Source organism: Diadema antillarum, unplaced genomic scaffold (assembly GCF_040938485.1).
Source record: "Diadema antillarum isolate AM-2024a unplaced genomic scaffold, OU_Dant_1.0 seq00001944_RagTag, whole genome shotgun sequence".
Taxonomy (NCBI): domain Eukaryota; kingdom Metazoa; phylum Echinodermata; class Echinoidea; order Diadematoida; family Diadematidae; genus Diadema; species Diadema antillarum.
This window is the reverse complement of record NW_027272604.1, coordinates 68,304-83,444: the sequence shown is the minus strand read 5'-3', so window position 1 is coordinate 83,444 and position 15,141 is coordinate 68,304. Positions and strand designations below refer to the sequence as shown.

The window sequence follows — 15,141 nt, the reverse complement described above, 5'->3', positions numbered from 1 at the left end:
CAATGCATAGTATAAGATGCGTTAACTCATCTGTCTGGGTTTTTTTTCCCCGATATACCAAGATGGGCAGTATTACATTGGTCAATGGATGATTGCCGATGGTTGTATGGTGCCACCTTTTTGTTGTGTAGTTTCTCCACTCCAGTGGTTACTTCCTAGTGGGAATCACTGAAAAAGCTATCCCCAAAATCCGTAGTGGTACCCCTAACAAATTACTCGCACCGCCTCCGCCATTAGCTGTTGTTTATGGAGTCCTGGTCGCTTCGACTGATGCCGCAGCGCCAGTTATTTCCTGGGTTGGTTCGCCGCCGTCACCTTGAGGAGAAGTTAAGTGAAACATAGTTAAATTCCAATTCTGGAAAATCTTTTGCAATTGACGAGTACATGTTTTTCAATAACAGGCTCGATAAGAGTGGTGGAGGTGTTGCACTGTATATATCACGTACTTTTGAATGTATTGTTTATGATGATATTTCGAGCATGGATAACATTGCTGATTTTTTAAAAGAAATGTATATATCAAAGGATCTAGGAATATTGAGATAGGCATTATGTACAGACCTCCCAACTCCAATATCAAAGATTTCTTAACTTAATTACCTTTTAGATCTGGCTTCCTTGGTGACTTCAATATTGACTTACGTAAGTCTGAAGATGATCTTGTCTCACATGAGTTTCTTCAAGCGATTTTGTCCTCTCCTTTTCTTCCGCTTATGTCGAAATCTTCACGTGTCACAGCTCACTCTGCTACCCTCATCGATAATTTGATTTTTAATACCCTACCCCTTAATGATTCTTATATAATTTTTCAGATTTGACCTATCATTATTCAATTATGATTTATTTTTCTTTTAAAACTTTTCGTCTGGTATAGCTAGTCTTGATGCAATTTTAGAATATGCTGACTGGTCAAGAGTATTTCATAGTAATGATATTGATTTGTCTTTTGATTATTTTATGAAACATTCAATCATAATTTGGATAATGTAATTAAAAAAAAAAGATAAATCAGACTACAACTACAAATGCCGCTATGCGACTGGTATGCCTCCGCCATAATGCATGGTTCTCCGAATAGGTCTGTAGCACAATGTCTTCACAATGTGTGATGACAGTTTCACATACTTGTAACTGGCAAAATATCAGAATGACAGGTTTGTCACAAATGCATTGAGTGTTCATTTTTCTTGAACTAGGTTTATTTGGATGAATATTTGGGAATTTGAGGATTTGTTCCCAACTTTTGACCCTTTTATATTAAAGTTTAAAGAAGAAGTGAAATTTAGCACTTTCACTTGACCTTTGACCTTTTAGCAAGAAACTTCCAAGAGAATTTGTATTGGGTAATAAATGTATTCACTAAGTGCATAGATTAGGCAGCGTATAGATTAGAGAGAAATAATGGCATTTTGATGAGTTAATCCTTGACCTTTGACCCCTGACCTTTGACCCATGACCTCTAAATCCCATACATGATCACTGCCAGTCAGTACATGCATATATTCTAAGTTCCATGAAGATACCTTTAAATATTTGTGAGATATGGAGAAAAAAGTACAACTTTAAAATTTTTGCTTGACCTTTCACCCTTGACCTTTGACCTCATAACCCAAAGCTCTCTCTGGGGAATCTTTATTTAGTAGTTCACCAATACACCAAGTTTCAAGAAAATACCTCTAGGCATTGCATGGATATAGGGGAAATTGTGAAATTTTGAGCATTTGACCTTGACTTTTTGACCTTTGGCCTTGATCATGTGCGCCCAAAAGTTGATAGGCACAACTTCGTCCACTCATTATATACATGCCAAGTTTCGTTACGATACCTTTAACAGTTTTTTAGATACGCTGTCCACAAAATTGCTTACGGACGGAAGAAAGGACGGACGGACGGACGGACGGACAACTCGAAAACATAATGCCTCCGGCGACACTTCGTGGCGGAGGCATAAAAAGACACCTAGGTTACCGTGGATTTCAAAATCAACTCACCGTTCAATTAACAGGAAAAATAGATTGTATTGTAGATACAAATTGCAAAAAAAAACCCTGAGCAATCAAGACACAAATACACTTCATAAAAATACTTTAACTATGATTTTACGTTCTGGAAAGAAAAGAATATTACTTTAAGCAATTGCAGAGACATTAGATTGATATGAAAAATACTTTGAATGTTTTACAGCAAGCTATGAATGTTCGAGTAAGAATTCAGACATTGATAACATAAAGGTGAATGATGAAACCATCAATGACCCTGTTCACAATGCATATGTTTTTAATTACTTTCCAATAAAAACAAAATTAGAGAATTAGAGAATTATTTTACTGAATACTTAGGTAAGCATAATTCTGATTCTGTCTTGTTTACTCCAAATAATAGACATGATATTATTGATATTGTATCTTCTTTAAAAAGCAGGTGGAGTTCTGGTTATGATGACATAGATAATTGTATTCTTGAAGGTGTTATAATCTCAGTTGCTGATCCACTCGTTCATATTTCTAATTTGCCAATTTCTAATGGTGTGCTTCCTGGTAAGATGAAACTGACCAGAGTAATTCCACTATTTAAGAAGCGTGACAAATATGAAATAATATAATTATCTTCCAATTTTATTATTATCATAGTTGTCCGAAAATTTAGAGAAACTTATTCATAAAAGAATTATCAATTTTATGAAGCTGCACAACATTTTTACAAATTCTCAATTTGATTTTCGAGAGTAGCATAGTACTAGTCATATTCTTTTATAATGGTATTTTCCTCGATAGAACAGTACATTATACACTGATGTAATAATGAGTGTGGCCCGACTTCTCTATCACCTTGCCTGAGTACCTTGTTTTGGCTACTAGAGCACGGGATTAGTATGTAGGATATCGGCCACTCGCCCTGCGTGACTTGTCTTGCTCTTCTCCAATCCATGTGTTTCACTTCGCTTGTTTACAGACGCACTCTTAAGACAAGGTCATTTAATATACAAATTTCCAATCATGTAAAGTCCTGCTGTTACATGTAAACATCATGTTAAGTGCCAGTACTCCATAACACATACTAGTCGATGTAAATTGGTTCACCCCGTACACTTTATTCGTCTGTGCCGACGACAGTCCTTTTCACGCCATTATAAGATTTCCTTTTTACTTTCTAGCACTGAAAAATGGGTCACCTCAACCACATGCAATAAGAACGTCTTCTTGTTTGCTTTATTCAGCAAAAACAGGTTTTCACGGTTTATATCGCAAAATTGAGGAAAGCTTTGCCTTGAAAGCGAATCAAATGTTATGATATCAACCGAAATAAATATCAATATTGCAAGAGGTCATTTCCCTTGATCTTATCTCTATAAAGCAGGATATACATGTATTCCTACTCTCCCTGTCCGCTTCAGGCAGAAAGAGGCGCGGTTAAAATCGGGGCAGGGTTAAAGGGATTGTATAGTATTGGTAGGGATGAGAATTGGGTTTTTAACTTTTAGTGACAATCCAAGTAACCACTTATGAAACAGTGCAAAGCATACCATGTCAAAGTTTTTCAGATTGAAAGCGGTTTTGGAATCGCTGAGACATCCAAAAACAAGGTAAAACAAAACGATCCTAATGAAAATTGGGTCCCGCATTTTATATCCTTTTTTCCATATCTAATCTTGTGCTAATATTTTAACAGGTTTTCAATATATATTCTTTAATAATTACATAATATTATGCAAGCAGTGTTGCTGAGAAGGAGACTTTTGTGTATGTGTGTGTGTAATTGGTTCATTGTGAGTCTGATTTGCACAATCATCGTGGAATAAAACTAGAATAACGGAGATAAGAAGTTTAAAAACAAAAAAAAAAAATATGTGTGTGTGTTTGTGTGTTCTAGTAATGTTACCCAAGCCACCAACTTTGCCTTTATGGAGTAAATTCCACATCTTACCTCACCATAAAGGCACCATGCAAATAAAAATGCTGCTCGTGATGTAGTGAGTTAACAGAATTTTCTCTACCACCGCAAATAAAGAACCAGAAGCTCACGTTCGCACTGAGGGATCTCATCCGACCACCGGCCCAGGATACATGTATGATACGACGTGTCGACCTGAGGTGTAGTTAAGCGGTATCCGTCGTCACACTCAAACGTAATTTCCTGCGTGATAGGGTAGCGACCAGGAATCCAGTCGAATAATTTCACCACACGTCCATGATTAACAACTGGTTCAGGACAGTACAATTCTGTCGCAAGAATTGAATGGGAAATAACGAATGTGTTAATAGCATGATGATGTAAATTTTCATCTCATGACATTGTTTCCACAGAAATTATTGTTTACGTTTTAGAACACTCAAGGGATGTTCACATAATGGTAAACCATTGGTTCTATTTTTCTCTTAAATAATTATTTCTAGAATCAATCTAAATTCGTTTTTATCAAACTCACAGACAAAAATCAAAATGTTCACTTATTTTTTCGAATACGTGTATATGACTGGCTGTATGAAAATGTATCAACGATCGTTAGGATTTCGTTAGATCACGTTCATTCAGCATAGAACGTACAAAGTTAGCTTTATAGGACCTATGCGGCATTTGAGCAAAAGATAGTGAAAGCTATTATGAAAGATGCATACCATTGACGATTATTTCCACTGTATGGGAACTGCTAACAAGCGTACATGTGAAGTTTCCAGAATGGGCAGAAGTGGGCGTCTTCAAAGTGATCTCTTTTTGCCTGTACGCCTGGGGGTATTTGACAAGAGAATGCATAGATTATCATGATGTTACGAGATACATGACTTTTTATTGTCACTTGGTCTTATATAAGATGGTCTACTTCCCAGTTTGTCTATCACCACTATGGCTAAACTCATTTGGTCTATTATTAATTTCTTCTAATGCGCATTTCGTCCAATCCTCACTTGGTCTAATGTCCAGTTGGCTAATTATCATTTTGTCTAATGACCAGATGGCATAATTGCAATTTTGTATCCTTGGATTTTTCCCACTATTTCTAATAAACTGTGGGTATTAGACGACACCTGGAAGTGGACGAACTGGTAAAGAATCAAAGTGGCAGTCTGACTAAATGGTTATTAGACGAACTGATTGTAGACCAAACAGGATTAGACCAAAGTGGGAGTAGACAAGTGATAAACCACCATAAATACCAGCCATTCGGGACAGACATTTGCAGGAATAATTAAGAAGTGAAAACTGACATAAGGGCAACAGCCTCATGCCCTTAAACCATGTAGTAACTGATGGATAAATATGTCTCGGTAACTGTCAATTATGTATGCAATATAGGGAATTAGACCTTCTACAACCAAATACTAACGAACCCTCGCGTACCGTCTCGGTACGTTAGGGTTCATTTACCGTAATTAAGGCCTAGTCTTTGATTGTGCGCAACACAATTTCCTATTGCCAGAGCGTGTGCAATCTACAAATTCTGACGTCTGAGGAGCGAAACTATAAAGTGAACTCGATTACCAAGAGTCCGCCACTGTATCACTCGCATCTGAATTGCGATCCTCTCCGAATGAATACAGTAGCAAAATCACAATTGTAATTCTACACAAAATATGAATCACGAAATTTCTAATGGTTATAATTCACCTTTTCCCCACCATATTCTGTAGTTGCCGCTTCTTTTCATGTTTGCTTTTGTTTGTTAAAGTGTATGACTGCATACACTGCAGTAGTCTTCTCATCCAGCGGGTACTGCACAAAAACTTCAAAAATTCATAACTTTTGAACGGATTGTCTGATTTTCCTCAATTTTTCAATGGTGTGTTCTACTAATATTGCTACATTCTCTCAATCCTTATGTTTATGAAGGTGAACTTGTCCTTTAACACCACCAATATCAATTCAACACCACACTGTAAAAACATCGGTGTTAAATTTAACACCACGGGTGTTAAATCTAACACCGATCAAACTTCAATAAAGGACCACACCCACAGGTGTTAAAAATGCACTGTGATGGTGTTGAAAAGTGTTCACCGGACACTTCGTGGTGTTAATTTGACACTGTACCTGTTGTTATTTTGACACTGTACTGGTGTTAATTAAAAAATGACACCACATGGTGTTGATTTGATATTTGTTGGTGTTAATATCAATGGTCTAACACCCGTCCAGCTTCAATGAGAGACCACACCAGCTGGTGGTACTTTGGTGTAAATTTATTTTCACATTTTTTTTCAAAAATCTAGTATTTTAATGTAAAATTCTTGATCGTCTTGTTTAAATTAAAAATCAACAAGAAGTGCAGTTACTAAGGAACTCTTCAAAAAACAGTTTAAAATTTGGAAATAACACCCGGAGGTGTTAAATTAACACCATAAATGAGCACCGAAAATTTATTCACCAGCTCGGTGTTCACTATTTAACACCGGACTTTTTGCAGTGCATGCGGTGTCATTATTGAATTAACTCTAGCGCAGTGTCAAAAATATCACCAGCCACAGTGTCAAATTAACACCACAAAGTGCCAGGCGAACACTTTTTAACACCGTCACAATACATTTTCAACACCTGTGGGTGTGGTCCTCTATTGAACACCCATGGTGTTAAATCTAACACCGATGTAATCACAGTGCAAACTGTGTGGTTTACCACAGACAGCTCTCATAGTCATTTACAGTTACCACAGCTTACTACATAATGGTCAAAGTGTTTAATATGCTGCAGTATGTGGGCATTGTGTGTTCACAGAGTTGCCATAGTATGAATTTTCAGACTATGTGGGTACATAACCACATACTTGTCATATGTGACATGCAGTTACCACATAATAGCCACAGTGTCACATAATGCAATCTATGAAAACAGTGCTTCAGAGATATGTCACAGTGTGAAATAGTCAAATGGACTATCTTGTTTATCTCCTACTAATCACATAGTAGTATACAGCTACCACAGCTACCACATAATAGTCACAGTGCGCTACAGATTTCAGTCTGGGGAAGATGTGTTCACGTAAGTGCACAGTGTGTATTTAAAACTATGTGACTTAACACATACTAATCTCATAGAATTCACAGTTACCACACATGGGATTATGATGACCACAGTGTCCCACGTACTGCAATATAATGTGACATTTGTGTGCCCACAGAATTTTACAGTGTGAAATTCTAGCCTTTGTGGTTCTTCACCGAAAGTCACATAGTAATCGCAGTTGCCACAGCCACACAGAAAAACCACATTGGGTCACATATTGCAGTATGTGGGAATATTGTGTCCGCCAAATTGTCACAGTGAGAAAATTCTAGATTATGTGGTTTCTAAGCCAAAAATCACACAGTGACTCGTCACCACAGCTTACCACAAAATAACCACAGAACATGTCAATGTAGACTGACCCACAAGTGAATGGGCTTTTTGGCCTCATCAAATAAAAGAACTTATTGTTTTTATCATTATTGTTATTACTATTTTTATTATTATCATCATCATTGTTATTATAAGATTTCCCGGTCAATTTCATACTTTTGTCATTCCAATTCATTAATGTGCATTTAAATTCATACAGGGCATGCACTCACGCCAAAATATTCGGGCATTCAAATTCAGAATCCAAGCTATCAATTTCATTTAGGCCTATTGGAGTTCTATTTCGTTTTCGTCAAATCAAATTCACGCTTGGGCGTTCAATTTCCAAATGCGGACATTTCATTTTCTACTCGTGTATTCAAATTCATGTGATAGTCATGTGATAGTCCCGACGAGCTTATTATGTGCAATGAATTTAATTAGGAAAATGGAGTAGACTTTTATAAGAAGAAATGGCATACGAATCCAATGGAGGCTTGCATACAATGTAATTATGATTATTTAAAGGTCCATTTTTACTTCTGATATTTTAACCTCTGACATTGATTTTTTACCTGACATTTTAACTTCTGACACTTTTTACCTCTGACACTTTTTACCTCTGATATTATTACCTCTGACATTATTACCTCTGACATTTTTACCTGTGACATTATTACACCGAACCTTGGAGAAAGTTACTGCTAAAGCCAATAAAAACGTCATTCCAAATACATTCAGAAAATTGCGGTAACACTGTTAAAAGTGCAAGAACTAACTTACTAATCCTGTTCTCTTAACTGGACAACATTTCTACTTACCCCCGGTTTGTTTGTCTGTCTGTTTGTTTGTTTGTTTGTTTGTTTGCTTGTTATTTGTTTATTTGTTTCTCATTTCCCTCTGAAAAGAAGGCTGGACAGCCCATATTCAGCTATAAGCTGGTCTTCCATGGGGGTTTGGTTAAACACCGTGCTCCTTGCGTCGAATGAATGAAGCGGGATCCTGCATGAGTTGTGACTCTTTCACACACGGGACATCCACTTTATGTCCTATCCGAGGGACGGAGTATTTTACCTCTTGCTAGAGGGGACTAAAAAAAAAAGGTCTGCAAGTCACTTTGAAAATCGTCATGACTGATGACTCATGTTTAAAACAATGTGCTTGGACAATCATGCCACTTTGATAACTTTAAAATGATCATGACATGACATGAAGCTTATTATAGGGTACTACTAAAGTTGTCTCACGCATTTTTGAAAGAAAATCGCAGCATCAAATGTACGGTACAATGATATTGAGGCTACACTGGTAAAAGTCAAACAAAAGTCCTTCCTTGATGTGAGAGGGAGAGATTACATATTGATTATGATTTCCTTCGTCTAAAATGTGTTCTGTATTTTTAATCGCCTGTCGTTTGCTTTCTCTATTCCACAGCCATTGGTCTTCAGCAATGATTCGTAGTGGGGGAATTTGACGGAGATTCACCAGGTCGTTTAACGAGTTATTACTTGAATCGTTTAGCTATTCTTTTATACCATACCTGAGATGTAGCAACACTTGATGATCTTATAACTGGGTATGCCCATGACCATATCTGTTTTTGGCAAAAGACAACGAGTCTGTTACCACAGCATCTACCAGGCCTGTTGATAGGGAATACCACCACAGTTCCGTTCAATGCCACCTGGCGAGGCACACCGTGGAAACGGAGGGCAACCACTACTTTCTCTGAAAAGACGAACGAGTTGACAAAAACGAAAATCGCAATAAACTTCTTTGTCACTGCTTACAAAAAAAAAGCAAGCACAGGTTATGTGGTGTAAAATATTTGTAGTACAGACCCACTATCGCCCATATCATTATGAGCCGCCACATTACTTGGAGACTTTACTTATCGTCAGCGAGGTGCATATATCATTTTTTTTTTACAGCTGTTGCCACATGATATCAGTGACGTAGATTTGCACTGTTGTATCTATCGAAATTTCAGCTAGCTACAGCAGAGTTTGAACTAACTCAAAATTATACACGGCAAGAAGTAACTCGAGCTTATGCTCTTAATACGAAAAAGGCAGTCGATTTTAATAGACATAGTCACGTTTATTGAGTAATCAGCTGTCCTTGAGATACTTTGACTACTTCGACTATGTCGACATAATTATGCACAACCAAATAGATGATCAAGCTGGATGCTTACATGATAATGAATCCAAGAGACGTTTCAAGTGATGTTTTAGGTAACCAGTAATAAACTCTTTAACTTTCTATCCAATTACGTTTTATTGACTGAACGGCTAAGTAGATATACGTGGTCAATATCTGCATTGCTACAATGTGTTTTAAATTTTTTTTTTGAGCAAACTTTCCATCATAATCATCATTGATAAACACTGGAACATATGCTACTGAAGGGTAGGGTTGCAAATCCGGGAAAATACACGGTAATACGCAAATTAATATAAAATGTTAAAGTACAAAAAGGAAGACACAAAGCTAAAAATTTACTCTTGGCAGGTTGAGACATTACAAGAGACCATGTGGTCTCGCAAGTTCACCTTCCATGTATTCTTGCAGACTCTTTCCTATAAAAACTTTGAGAGCAAGGGGTATAGTGTCAATTTGCTAATTTCATCAGAGTGGTAAAAATTCCTGCAAAGTACACTGTACTTAGCAAGTTCGACTATGCAGGTTGAGAAGATTTTTAAAGCTCTATCACTTCTGATTCAAGAAAAGAGTTTTATTGAATATCCTTTAATTACGGAGTTTTGGGCCTCCTTTGGACCCTAGAGGAACATGGTGCTTATTCGAACACGTCGAGATCCTATCCCCTTACGAATGCTACTTGCCAAGTTTAGTGGAAATTCATTGTTGTTTTCAAGAAGAACATAAAAATGTACCATGTAGGCTCGCATTTTTATCCCCTCCCCAACCCACTCCAAACTTGGTGGGGAGGGGGAGGGGGCATCCCCGGATCTGCAATAAACAAACTTGGGAACTACAATTATCAATGTACTTACTTATGCAAGCTCATGTTACCAACGTCGATTTATTACTTTTGGGTCTCGAGCAGAAGATAACATTATGAAAATATTCTTCCTTTTTTTTTTTTTTTTTTTGGGGGGGGGGATGCCCCCCTATCTCATAGAGCCCCCCAAGGAAAGCATGGTACCAAGTTAAACAAATTGAGATCCTAACCTCCTATATGCATGCTACCTGCCAAGTTTGGTGAAACTTCATCAAGGGGTTTTCATGAAGAATATGACATGTGCAATTCAGTTCAATTCAATTCAATTCATTTATTTTCATTCTTCTTCTTTTTTTTCTTTCAACAAAAACATAACGCAAGATAAATCAGGTATTACATCATAAACAAAAACATTTGCCTTTGCAATAAACAAATGATATCGATAAACATAAGAGCGCATACTGGCAAATACAATAATAATACAAAGTCATGCTTCGGTTGAAAAAAGGAAGAAAGAATAGAGAGGTCCACTAAAAAGCAAAGCTTGTAGATTGTGAACCACTCACAAAACTTATGAATTACTACAAACACTTGTGACAAAATATGATATACGACAGGACGGGACAAAACAGAAGAAACACAACAACATGACACAACTTGCCAGAATAGATGAAAAGTATGGAAGGAAAGAAAGAAAGAGAGAATGAGAGAATGCCTACACGCTGAACAAGGGAAAATCACCCATGGAACAGGGGATGGTAGAGAATGTGCTTCATAGAGTTGGTGCTGCATGCAGCTGAGCAAGGATTGTAATGGCTACTTCTTTACGTAATAATGAATTCGGTGATTGAATGATTGGTGGGTGGACGATGAACCCTGAGGTTGACAATTAAGTCCGCATCTGGACTATCTTCGCCCACTCCTGTGAGTCCCAAAGGGGACACTTCTGATTCCCCCATGAATTGAAACAACTATCAGCTATGTATTAACTCAAAGTATTAACTTATATAACTAACAGTATTAACTAGGGTAATCACGTTTGGTGATATCTTGGGCCCCCAGAGTGCCCATTTGAATAAAGTGAGACCATATCCCCCTAGGGATGCTACCTGCTAAGTTTGGTAACAATCGGTTGTGGAGTGTTCCAGAAGAGGATGAAAATGTACAATTTAGGCCCATATTAGGACCCCTCGCACCCCCTCCCCTGGATAACAGGAGAGGCACCCCTGATTCCGACATGAACAAACTTAATTGAAACTACATTCATCAATATCCTAACTCATAGTATCAATCTAGCTTTTATATCTGGTTCTACAGAGGAAGTTTTTCTTTTATTCTTTTTTATTTATTTTTCTTTTAGGGTTCCTTAATTCTGGGGTTTGGGCCACCTGGGGTCCTCCAGGTCGGGCATGATGTCCATTTGATCAAATTCAGATCATATCCCCTACTGATATTACCTGCTAAATTTGGTGAAAATCTGTAATGGGGTGTTCCTAAAGAAGAAGAAACTGTACTAAGGCCCCTAGTAGCAGCTCCCTCTCACCCCTTCCCCAAGGACCCAAGGGAAGCACTCCTGATTCCGCTTCGAACAAACTTAAAGGGGATGGCTAGTAACTGATCAGTGGGAATCAGTAGGAATGCTGGAGGATGATTGTTCCAATCCTTGTGAGATTCATTTAAGAGTACATTGTATATCTGTTGTTGTGTGAAAATTATTTGCTTCAGAATGGTCTCATATTCAAGTAATGTACAGTTTAATGTTTCCAGGTTAGCGTGCCTGGTCAGTGACGGGGCATTAATTTGCACATTACTTGAATATGAGACCGTTCTGAAGCAAATAAATTTCACACAACAGTAGATATATAATGTACTCTTAAATGAATCCCATGTAAGGATCGGAACTATCATCCCTCAACATTCCAACTGATTCCCACTGATCGGTTACTAGCCATCCCCTTTAACACTGCAGTCATCAATGTACTAACTCATAGTATTAAAGGGAACGTAAAGTTGTGGTTAAGACCCAACGTCAGGTTTCTAACATTTTTGGTGAGAAATGAGAAACCTCTTATGAAATGTGAGAGAACATGTAACTCCAAGTGGGATTCAACGTTTATTTGATGAAAAATAGTTTTGAAATAGCTAAGATACCCAAAACCGAGCAATTCTAATACAAGGTGGGACCACCTTCTAATAGGATCGCTTTGTTTTGCTTTGTGTTTTGATGTCTCAGCCATTCCAAAACTGGAAGTCATCTTAAAAACGTTGAAATCCTCATAGAATGGTATGTTCTGTATCACTTCATAAGTGGGTGTGGTTTTTTTTTTTTTTTTGGGGGGGGGGGTATCTCGCAGTTATCTGCCCAATTCTCATCTCCACCAATACTATTGTGACGCTTTAAGTTAGCTCTATCACTTTTGGTTCTAGGGAAGAAGTTTGTTTTATTTTTTTTTAGATTCTTTGAACATTTTGGGGGTTTGCCACCCCCACCCCCGGGCCCGTAGGTTAGGCATGGTGACCATCATAATGCCCATTTGAACAAATTGAGAAGAAGACAAATATGCAAAAAGTTTACGCATGACGTGCGACGCAGGACGGACAACGGACAGCGGACAAAAATCGATAAAAATAGCTCACTTGAGCCTTTGGCTTAGGTGAGCAAAACTGGAAAGAGATGAGTTAAAGGCTCATCAAGGATATGCAAGGAAAGGAGCCCTGTTGGGCATAGTCCAGGACATTCATGGACGTTGTCCCGCAGTTTATTTAGGTGTAATGATGTACACAGGAATCTGGTTTCTATGCTGTTCTTTTTTGTTGTCACCATTTTGAGTCACGACAATGTCTTGCATTCGCAGTTACCAGCGTCGAGTATTTCCTGCTATCAATTTACATTTACCACATCTTGGTTCTTCCCCGAGCCACTCGCCGAAGTTGCATAGCCTGCGGGAATCGCCGATCAGCCGACTTTTTGCTGGGTCAAGGCACCGGGCCACCATAAAGGATCCACCGGGGACCAAATCACGTGGATGGAGCTCTCTTGTCTCTTCCCCATGTAGGAAGAATTTCATTGAGATTTCACCTTCACTCTCCGGCACGGAGCAGGGTATCTGTTGCCTCACTGTTGAGTGAAAGGAAATGTAGCACCGTGACACTGAAACACCAGCGATGACATTTTTTCTAGCTATACAGCCGTACCAAGTACCGAACCATCGGCCTTTTTTTAACCTAGATATTTTACACTTATTTGCTATAAAATATAAGGCTTTCAAAAATGTAAAATTTGTTCCAATGCATGAAACACTCCCGTTTAAAAAGGAGGGTAGTACGAAGAACTGTCCATCATGAAATTACAGTTCTTCAGCAAATGTGGTCAAGCTGTATGTTATACAGGAGAGTAGAACCACCATTAAAGCACGGCTGTCATTTTCGTCAAACAGACTTGCCATATTTATTCGGGTTACAGCTCGTTATTCCGAAGGTTCGTTATTCCGAAGGCTCTTTATTCCTAAGATTCGTTATTGCGAAGGTTCATTGTCCCGAATTTCACTTACGGATTAACCAATCTTTGGAATAGCGAACCTTCGGAATAACGCCACAAATTTTCGGATTAACGAACCCTTTTTCATTTTCGGATTAACGAACCTCTAGGTATAGGGAATTTGCGTGTTTCGGATTAACGACCCTTCGGAATAACGATCCTTCGGAATAGCGAACCTTCGGAATAACGAACAGCATCCATTTATTCGTAGGCCTATTATCTCGTATTTCATTTTCATTTCATTTTCACTTCATTTTGTTTATTTCATTTCCAACAAGATAATAATTACGTATGAACACATCAATCTAAATGCAATAATAATGTACTGAAGCAAACATGACAAACAAACTGTGGCCTCAAATACAATATTGTAAATTTCATGACAATAGCGAAAGAAAGAAAGTTGTTAGAAATGGAGGGGAGCGCTAAAAAGCAAGGCTGGTAGATTTGCCGTCCCCTCATAAAAACAAATAAAATATATACTTACAAAACTCACAACTTGGCAAATTGCACATAAACGAACGACACATAAACGAAAACCAGGCCACGCGAAGGATTAGATATAATCATAACTCACCAAACGAGATTTAAATAGGATTTGTAGAAGACGATAAAACAATCGTAATAAAAAAGAGACTTGAAATTAAGCTTGAACATTCACTTTGTAACTGTAACAATTTCTTAGAAAATTATATAATTTAAAGGTAAAAGTTTCAAGATATGAAGCTCCTTTTATGTTGCTAGCAAGAGAACTCCAACTCTTTCATAAAAAGAGAGCACAAATTTGGCAAAAATAGTGTAATTCACTGGATTGCCGGGTAGGACATAAAGGATAATGTACTTTTGGAACATGGAATCAAATACAGGAGGGAGGGAATTACTGATGAATTTGTTCATACAGAATGTCCTAAGTGCAAACGATATAATTTATTAATATTTAAAACATTGTTGTCATGAAACAAAAGAACAGCATATCCACGATTTAAAACAAAGTTCCATATAACACGAAAGGTGCGTGTTTGGAAGACAAAATTCACCTCTATTTAAAACGTCTATCTTTTTAAATGATAATGCGACATATCAAATGATATGTAACTGTCACGTAGAGTTTATTGTCCAAAATCTAATTAAAAGATTTAATTGAATTGACTATGATAAAAAAGTATAATCTATATTTGTTAATAACAAAGTACCATGTAACATGAAAAGTGAGTGTGGACTAATATGTAACTGCCACGTAGAGTTCACTGTACAAAATCTAATCAAATAATTTGATTGAATTGACTTTCCCGCGTCGTGCAAGGGAGCATTCCAAGATAAAACCTTGTAT

At 37.6% G+C, this 15,141-nt stretch overlaps 1 protein-coding gene across 1 annotated transcript in view; it reads right to left on the bottom strand.

The window, feature by feature from the left end:
- Positions 1 to 244: 244 nt before the first annotated feature.
- LOC139713297 (complement factor H-related protein 1-like) overlaps positions 245 to 15,141 on the bottom strand; it is a 56,977-nt gene continuing 42,080 nt past the window's right edge. The window contains exons 6-9 of the mRNA XM_071625040.1: positions 13,170 to 13,391; positions 8,849 to 8,902; positions 4,023 to 4,220; positions 245 to 315 (exon numbers count right to left, since the gene is read on the bottom strand). Of these exons, the coding sequence (XP_071481141.1) occupies positions 245 to 315; positions 4,023 to 4,220; positions 8,849 to 8,902; positions 13,170 to 13,391 (545 nt within the window). The remainder of the gene's footprint in view (positions 316 to 4,022; positions 4,221 to 8,848; positions 8,903 to 13,169; positions 13,392 to 15,141) is intronic.